The following is a 9,648-nucleotide window of genomic DNA, read 5'->3' on the forward strand; positions in this document are numbered from 1 at the left end:
ATATCTAGTTCGAGCCAGTAGGGGATTTTATTCAACTTCCGTTGCGGGAAAAAATTGGAGGCCACAACACCCACAACAACACCAACCATCAAGGATCAAGCAAGCGGAATCTTGTAATTCTCGGAGCTTCTACAACTGCTATTTCTAATTTCTAGACTATTGCGAGCTGTTTGTGTCTGGCATGTCTAGCTGAGACTGAGGACGGAGGTTTGCCTCGAGTTATTACACTTGAAAATAGACCTAGATCTATAGGAATTAATTGTTGCTTGTTAATTTTTATAAAATAAGTTGTTCCATCTTCAGTCGGTTCAGATTAATTGACAGTAACATGGAATTTGGAGAGAGCTAGCATCAGAGGGAAGACGTAGAATAGTTGGCACCTAACACATTTCTTAATATTTCTATGCATTTAACTGACACTAGTGACAGATCAAAGTCTTTAGTTTAATTCATTTTTTTTTCTTTGGAACAGCCTGCAGTCTGTGAACAGGGTGAATGTGATTTATGAGAAGCACAATGCAGCGCATCTCTCGAATGAAACGAGAACTTGAAATGATGGAAAGGGCGCCGCCTCCAGGTGTAAGTTGCTGGATGAAAGATGGGGATGCGACTCGTCTTGAAGCCCGTAAGTTGCAGGAGTTGGATTTTCCAGAAATTATTTTAATAATTGATTGAAAACTAAATAACTAGGGTCTAGACAGTAGACTCTAAGTCTAAGGCTAAGCTCTAAGCTAGACGTCTATAGACTAGATCTATATCTGTTATGATTGATTAATGATTATTATTGTCATTGTTATTTTTATTTTCGTTATCATCATCATCTACTGTTGTTGTTTTTTCTCATTATTATGATTTTTTATACTCCCCCTTATATGCTTTCTTTTACTTCCAGAGATTCTTGGAGGTGAATCCACGCCATATGCTGGAGGGATCTTCAAACTTGAGATACACATTCCAGACAGGTAGCATATCCTTCAAACTAGTACATTGCCTTTTTGTGTGTTTCACCCCTCCCTCCCCCTCCCCCTCCCCCTCCCCCCGGATGGTGAAATTTAAAGGTCGGTCACCAGACGTAAATAATCATATCTGATTGATACACGTTTGTAAAATCCCAATACACACATACACACACGAACACATTGACTTGGTTTCAAGCCCGGAAACCCTCGGTTACAAGACCACTACTGTACCACTATTTTTTAAATAATTCTTTTTATCGCAGGATATTTTAAAGGGGAACACCCCATCTCCCATAAAAAGGAACCAACAACACTAAAAACAAACTACCCCCCCAAAAAAAATATGTCAGTTTTATATTTATATTTATTTATATTTTTATCCCCATAGGTACCCCTTTGAGCCTCCGAAGGTGCAGTATGTGACCCCTATCTACCACCCAAACATTGATACCAGTGGAAGAATCTGTCTGGATCTACTCAAGATGCCCCCTGCTGTAAGAAAACATGAAATCTTTTTTAATTTTTAATTTTTATTGAAGAATGTAAATCTGTAAATTTCATTACTTAGCATAAAGACTTGTTGCTAGTATTTTCACTATAGGTCTTTCATAATATCGTCTGCATTACTATGAACTGAAAAACCTGTCATATGTAAAACTGTACTGATTTGTCGTTCCATAATAGCGCCGACGATATATTTTAACAAATATTCGTGTAAAGCGCTTAGAAAGAGTTTCATTGATAGAACTCCATGTATAATCAAATTTCGCATTCTGATGTCTGAATTGTGATGGTTACAATTTGTACATGAATGAAAAAAAAAGCAATAATGCAGAATTTAACAGTTCTGATATCGATATTATACTGAATAATCACTACATAAATAGAATGTAATTTCACTAATATAAATTATCATTGACCTTGTAATCACATTCCTATTTGGTAATATACATACATTAGTTAGAGTGAAATAATATTGAACTACCGTAGCTATTACAAGTATATAAAGAATTTATAGAATAAATGGTGTTGGTTTGCAGTGACTAAAGGAAATTATACAAAGTTTTGAGAAATTTTGAAAATTGGGTGGATAGTGATTCTTTACAATTTTGATATATTTGGATGCCCCTGTGGATGTATTATAAGCACTAGAAAATTTAGCCCCTAAAACACATACTGCTTCCGAGAAAAATTAACTGGTGCTCCTGGTAAATTTTGATGAATTTCAAATTATTTCAAATCTCAGAAAATGCAGTTGTGATATATATATAATTTCCAAATGGGAAAAGCCAATCGGTCGATTTTAGTCAAGAAACATTGTTTTGTAGCTAAATTAATATCTTGACCGTGAGAGGGAGCTATACAACATGAAAGTTAATTATTTACAATTTCATAACTTCAGACTCGATTTCAACCGGGACAACGATCACTGAATATTGTAGGATCGCATATGCTTTCAATATGTCCATTTGAACCAAATTCATGACCCCATACCAAAACTTTGTATTACCTTTAATATTGTAAAATGGAGCTGATGTAGGATTAGGAACTTACAACTACCCCCCCCCCCCCCCCCCCCCCTCTATCCCTACTGGGTTTTTGTTCCACTGCAAATAATTTATACTACTGTATTTAATATAAATCAAATTTTATTTTTTAACAAATGTTTTGTTCTGTATGTTAAAGCTTCTATGCTGCTTAACTGTATTTATATGTAAATTTTGTTGGAAAGTTTTGTCAGTATGGAAATGTATTACATTAATGTAACAAGTTAAACTCATATCTTGTTAAACATTTACTGAAAGACTGCTTTACCTGAAAACTCGCCAACACAGATCACATGGAACGAATGTTGCCGGTAGACTTGTTTATTTTGCATACTACTCTGCGATCATTTGCCAGATGTTATTTAAGCAAACTTTGTGGGAATAGGGGTAACTTTGTTTGGAATTCAGTCTCAAAAATATTTGTCTAGGCTACATTCCTTTCTCCATGTCCCTGTTTGTCAACTTCTCCAATTAATTTGCCTCCCATGATTGTCTTTAGGGTAACTGGAAGCCAAGTCTAAACATATCCACAGTGCTGACGTCCTTACAGCTGTTGATGGCTGAACCCAACCCTGATGACCCTCTCATGGCTGATATTGTAAGTACCCCTTACCCCCTCCCCCTTAAGAAAAATTAAAGAATAAATGAGTGAATTTAAAGACGAAAGAAATGGGCGTTTTAGGAAAATGGTAGCTTGAAATCTTAAAAAACAAACAAATAAACAAGAAAAAGAATGGACAGGTCTTAAAGGTAAAGACCATTTATGGTCATGTGATTGCATTGTGAAAGAAACGTTGTGGAATCGATCAGAAAAGGTTGATCATCTAGCATCTAGCTAGCATCTGCAAGGTTCTGGAATCATCATAATGATAAGAAATTTGGCCCATTGTTCGTAAAGTTACAAGCACTATACACAGAAAGATGTATATGGGACTACCCTATATCTCTCACAGACCATGAGAGAAACAAATTTACCAAATATATGAATTAGTAGGCAGTTTCCCGGCAAATTTTGTATCATCATGTATTAGTCAAAACATATTCTTTCACATGATTGGTAATGAGAGCTTCCATTTCATTTTTTGAAATTGGGGCGTTTCCAATACTGGTCTTTACCTTTAAAAGACATTTCACTTTGTTCTGCCCCGGAAATCGAAAGAATTTTTTTGTAAATGAGTAACTAATTTTAGGTCTGTTTATTTGGGGTTTTACCGGCTTTGGCCCGGCCTAAAGAGTAAAGATTCGCTCTTTTAGTGTTGAGCTTTGGATATCCAATAATGCCCTCTGGCAAGACGTCAAACTGTTTTCTGTCACTCAACACACTGGTAAAGTACGGTAAACGGGTACCTGGTAGTGAAAAATTCATTGAGGATGCCGATAATGATGGTGGTGATGATTTTTTCTTGTAAAGCACCTGTATCCACATTTGCTTGGTTCCAATAGAACAGCATATCAAATATACAATTCTACTACTCACCTATCATTCACTAAATGGATCTGTCCCTGAATATATTTCCTCTCTTCTTAATATCTCTTCAAGTTCTTGTGCAGGTCTTTGTTCCTCTAATTCAATAAATTTACTACAAGTAAGAACAAAGAGGAGCTGGGGTGACAGAGCTTTTACAGCTGCTGCACCCCGGTTATGGAACTCCCTACCCCATCCAATCAAAATGTCAGCCAATCAAAATTTGTTCCAAAAAAACTTGAAAACTTATCGAATGTCTGAATTCCTTAGTTAAGACATAGTGTATTTCACAATCTGATGTAATTAGCGTTGTTTAAGTATATTTAATTATGTTAAATTATTTTCGTTCTCTGTAACTTCTCATGTACTTTCTTAATTTTAATGTATTTACCTTGTTAGGGGCCTTGAGCATCTCTTGGGATGGATATGTGCGCAATATAAATGTTATTATTATTATTATTATTATTTTTCTTATGAACTCATTATAAGCGCTGGAATGGGTAACCAAACTAAAGGCAGGGCAATATTTGTGTCCCTGAAATAGATGATGTGAGCGCTATACAAGAATGATGATGATGGTGGCTTCTTGTATAGCACATGTGAAGATGCTCCTGGTTGGCGCCCAAATATGTAGCGCTCTGGCATATCACCTACCCAGTTACACCTAGGTGGAGTGTGGCAATTGTGGATAATGTCTTGCCAAAGGATATCAGTGCTATGTCGGGTTTGAACCCTTGACCTTCAGTCAAATGTTCAAACCACTCAACTATGACACGTATATGTACATTACCATTTCAGTTTTTTACCACTGAAGACTTATTATCTTTTTGCTTCATCTTTTTAAATACCTACATGGATATGCTGTCTTCACTTAACACCTGGTATGCACAGTCTGCAGAATTCAAGCACAATAGAGCAGTGTTCATAGAGAAGGCTAAAGAGTGGACAAAGAAACATGCTACACAAGATATTCCACAGGTAAGAAGAACAGTAATACATTGCACTTATTAATCCTTTGGTCCTGCATACTGTGCATCATCTTTCAATAAACACAAAATAAAGAAAGTTATGAATGTTTGAAAGCAGAAAAATTAGAGAAACAGAATAGCGAAAGTTTGAAATGAAGAAAGTCAACTGGTCATGCAGTGGATTGTGACGTAATTGCAGATAATTCTCTCATATTTTGTGTACCCTAAACATATCATTAATTTTTGTTTTTCTCCAACCACCACTTCACAGATCAATTTGAAGATTCAATACCTGTAGTGATTGTAACTTTCAAAAATGCATAACTTTCTCATCTTTTATTCAATTTCATTCAAACTTTCACCAGTCTACTTTGATTTTCTGCTTTCCCCTTAGAGTAATTTGCTATCAAAGTTGGATTTCCCATTAATACAGAGTATGTGTCACACAATCTGACAATGATTTGAAATGAATTTCTCTATGTTTAGAAATTATATAATACTGCAGTGTGAATGAAATCAATATTGATATTCCCGATTTTATTTAAAAATGTGTAAACATTAGTGAGTTTTCTTAACATTTGAGGGAGCTTTCTTTCAAATTTGAGGACAAATGATGAATAAATTAACCTCAACTCAGTTGGCTCAGTCAGTAAAGTGTCTGACTGAAGCCTGTATATTGTGTTAACGTGCCCCTCCCCTGTTTCAAAGATGCAAGCTATGTTCAGTGGTAAAGCTTCCATCCCTTGGATAGGATGTTAAATGGAGGCCATGTGTAGAGAAGAGTCACCACCTTTGCACCTTAAAGGGACCCGGTAACTTTGTCTCAGATCCTTTAAAAAATCCTTGATTTAGCTCATGCTGCAATGATAATTATAAAACTTTAGGTCAGTCAGGAACCCCATGACTTTTACAAGCCAATCACCTGTCTGATTATCAAGATATTTATGATTGATAATCAAAATAAAATTTTGCGTTTGCCAAACGGTTTTCATAACACTACAGTCTATTGGGGAAAACGAGTATGGTAGAACCGGTCACTCAAAGATTTTACTTTTTTTGAGGCACTTCTTGATCATTTTGGAGTGCATTTGATTTTTTTTTTTGGTCTTCAATATAACACCATATCACAGACACTTATAACACGTAAGGCAGTGCATCTCAGATTTAACATTGCTAAACGATCCCTTTAATAATTATGATAACCGCTTTTATCACCCTACATATCAAGAATTGTTAAATATAGACCCTCAATTCTTTCCTCTATTCATTTTATCCTTCTTTTTTCCCTGACATTTCAGACATCCGCAGGCACATGTGACTCCTCTGACGAAAGCAGCTCTGAATCAGAATCAGATGAATCCGATGATAGCGAAGATGAAGAGAACAAGTCAACCAATCAGAACACACATATTTTGAAATCCTCCAATCAGAACTCTTCTACCAAAAGCAGCTTTGCAGGACAGAAAGAACTGACCAATGAGAGGAGAGGAGAGAAGCGATGTTTACAGGAAGTCAATGGGGAGTCGTTGTCTGCCAAAAAGAGTCACCTGACTACCTGAAATAAGACATTTGAGGTCGGATTTGCAATTGAAAATTCAGAACTCAAGAATTTCTGGACAGATTCCTAATAAAGATCAACACTGATCAAAACTGAGTGATGTTCATGTGACATATGCTGCCTAGAAACCTGGACAAAGCTGCCGTTTACGCAGTTCACTGTATCTAAAACTGCTGTAGTTTAAGTTGTGCGTAAAGTTTAGGATGACTTTACAAAGACTTGAATATGAAGAGCTAAATGAGATTCTCAAATCATTTTAATTTCGTAAGCTAAAGTTGTAATATGCAGATGTAGAGTAGATTAACCTAATCATTATTAACAAAACGTTTTAATGCAAAGTGTATTTTTGGCTACAATTCAATTGAGATTATGGGAAATACCATCACACTTTGTCAAAATGTCAGGACAAATTTGAGCATTCCATTTGGCTCTCCATATTCAATTCATTTGTAACTTTACGCACAGCTTTATGAAACATCCCCCTGTAGTGATGGCTTCAAGCTTCTGCATTATACTATACATTTAAAAGTTAATAGCGCCATCTTGTGTCAATATGCCATGCAGGCACTCTGACTAGTTTGTAGGGTAGGCATTACCGGTATTTAATCATGCAGTTAAGAGACATCTTTCTAAAAATTGCCACTATGTAATAAAGCTATGGTATTTAATTTGCATACAGTATATCATTTGTATCAGGAAGGATTAGGTTTAGAATTGTTGTGGCTATTTTTAGAAAAATGCCTATATATAAGACTATAGAATATTTTTCTATTTGGACTAAGAAAAGCATTACAAATCCATTTTTCTTTGTTCTTGTATAAAGTATATGTTCAACAATACACCATACTGTATGTAGGCAGTAAATTTGTTTTTGGCATTTATACGTATATGTATTGTGATTCATATATGTGACTTTTTTTTCTAGTCCACTGCCTGGGGTGTTTCCTTGTCGACGCCCAATCCGCCGAGAACATAATAACATGCCCTCAACGCTAAAATGGAGACAGTCCTCAATGCCTTTCATTCTTACCCTCGTTTTTTCAGGTCGTGTGATCAGTGGAAACAACGCACTGTGTGGGTTGCATGTAAGGGAGGAGTACAAAGATGATTGAAGAATAAGAAATATATAATAAAATATAAAAATAGACAGAATCTGGACTATATCTTTTTTATGTTTGACTTGCTAATTGGACTATGTGATTCTTATTTTTTCTCCCTCTTCCTTTTTTTTTCTCTCCCTCTCACTAAACATGATTATTCCACTTTCATATTTTCTCTAACCCGATCACTATTATTCATCATCTTTCTTTAAAAGCAATCTTCTCGCTCTTCTCATTTATCCTTCTCTCAAAATGCTTTATTCTCTAAACAGTTCACTTACCTCTCAACCGATTGTCTATTGTAATTCGTCTTTTTAATCCTAAACGACAAAGTAGTCTCTTGTAAATTGAGCAGGAAAATACTCACATACTTTGTAACAGAAGGGATATACTACTGAGCTGGGAGGGATGTCACTAAATAAAAATTAAAACAATTTGAGAAAAAAAAATCAAGGGGAATTAAGATACAAAGAAAAAACCACTGATGAGGTCTTGTAACCAGTCTAGCATTATATAAGCACAAAGAACAGTTTTAAAATCCAATTTATCCAAACCTATATTAAAAAAAGTAAATGACAAATGCCTATAAACTAAAACAACAACATTTACCATTGAGATATATCCAAGCATCCCTACATGTGATCAGTGAATCCATTCTATAATGACCACCCAAGGGAGACAAGAAAAGTGGTCTTTATAGGCAGGTGGTCTTTATGTACAGGTTCCTTTAGTACATGTTTCTATGAGAAACCATTTTCAAGGGAAACAACATATGGGGTCTCTGAAGAGAGCTGTTCTTTCTATACAGGTGGTCGCTGAAGCAGGTTTGACTGTATCAAGTTTGTGGGTCCTATTGAGGGCATTAAAAAAACCTGTTTTGGTCTGGTTACAAGGCTGATATTTTTACAGATATCTGTAATGAAGATCTATGTCCCTATACACTGTAGGGACATTTCCTGTCAGATATGACTATACAGGGTTCACGTGCAGATTTTAGTTGTGTAATGACTAGACATCATTATAAGTACAGATATGAATGTACTCTATTCAGGATTACATAAATGAGTACATGGATTCCTGTGTAAGCGGGCATGGAATTGTGTACAAATGCATACAATATATGAAAAGGACCGACTACCGTAATGACTATTCTATAGTATGTACACTCCTAATGATAAATGCAGGTTTACTTTTGTGTCACAATATGCACCAAGTACTGTGTTTGTCATACATACATGAAATTATATGACATCTAAGTAGATACCGTACTTGTCATTTGATTGGAGGATTGTTGGTCACGTGATATTCAATAAAAAATCTATTGAACAACTACATTTTGGACTATATTTGCCATGCATTTTTGTTCTATTCAGTGTGCATTAGATGTATATTATAAAGCAAATAATGAATGTTTTTCATTCGTTCAATAGTGACGCCTTGTCATGAAAATATTCGCACTATTGAACTCATTTACATTCATTATTTGTATACTATATTCATGAGAACATTTATCAGTGGCAACCGTATGTAAAACTGTAAACGAGGTAGATCTCCTTTTTTTAGAGTCTTGAGTCTTGAGATAGTATTATAGTTAAAGGGTGGACAAGTTATAACCAATTTTTCATTCTAAACAAACTTTAAAATGATCCTTAGATACTAAAAATGTCTTTATTGGGATTCATTGTTGTTTTGTAATTCAGTCAATAATCATTTATCTTGGATTCTGATTGGTTTATTTTGTCGTTGTCCAGTTGATGCTATGTCTAGTGAATCTTTGCCAAGCACTCGAGTTTTGAAACACTACAGCCTGTATTTTAAAAAAAGTGCAGAAATTGTAATACTTGTACTGTTGTAAATCTACATTTACGCATTAGTAAACTCGTCTTTGATGAAGGGGAAAAAACAATCTATGAAACACATCAATTAAATATATCTGATACTCATTTATTACATAAATTGTACAATACATGTACATGCATATTTAGATTTTGATATCTGTTTATACACCAATGATATTTATCCCTTGCACTGTAAAAACAGTCAATAAAATT

General features: G+C 35.0%; 1 protein-coding gene across 1 annotated transcript; it reads left to right on the forward strand.

Annotated features, from left to right (window-relative positions):
• The first annotated feature begins 23 nt into the window (after positions 1-23).
• On the forward strand, positions 24-6,846 carry LOC586901 (ubiquitin-conjugating enzyme E2 T). Its single transcript, XM_030993457.1, has 7 exons — positions 24-207; positions 473-625; positions 893-962; positions 1,348-1,453; positions 3,006-3,104; positions 4,863-4,949; positions 6,238-6,846. The coding sequence occupies exons 2-7, from the start codon at positions 505-507 to the stop codon at positions 6,496-6,498; spliced, it is 744 nt and encodes a 247-aa protein (XP_030849317.1). The 5' UTR covers positions 24-207; positions 473-504; the 3' UTR covers positions 6,499-6,846.
• The last annotated feature ends 2,802 nt before the right edge of the window (positions 6,847-9,648 follow it).

This window comes from Strongylocentrotus purpuratus, unplaced genomic scaffold, assembly GCF_000002235.5.
Source record: "Strongylocentrotus purpuratus isolate Spur 01 unplaced genomic scaffold, Spur_5.0 spur5_scaffold_20, whole genome shotgun sequence".
NCBI lineage: Eukaryota > Metazoa > Echinodermata > Echinoidea > Camarodonta > Strongylocentrotidae > Strongylocentrotus > Strongylocentrotus purpuratus.

What these genes read in the sequence shown, in the direction of transcription:
- LOC586901 (XM_030993457.1), top strand. Translation starts at nt 505, where the DNA reads ATGAGAAGCACAATGCAGCGCATCTCTCGAATGAAACGAGAACTTGAA. An exon ending in TGCGACTCGTCTTGAAGCCC is followed by an intron (nt 626 to 892) that starts GTAAGTTGCAGG and finishes TTTTACTTCCAG; the next exon opens with AGATTCTTGGAGGTGAATCC. An exon ending in CTACACAAGATATTCCACAG is followed by an intron (nt 4,950 to 6,237) that starts GTAAGAAGAACA and finishes CTGACATTTCAG; the next exon opens with ACATCCGCAGGCACATGTGA.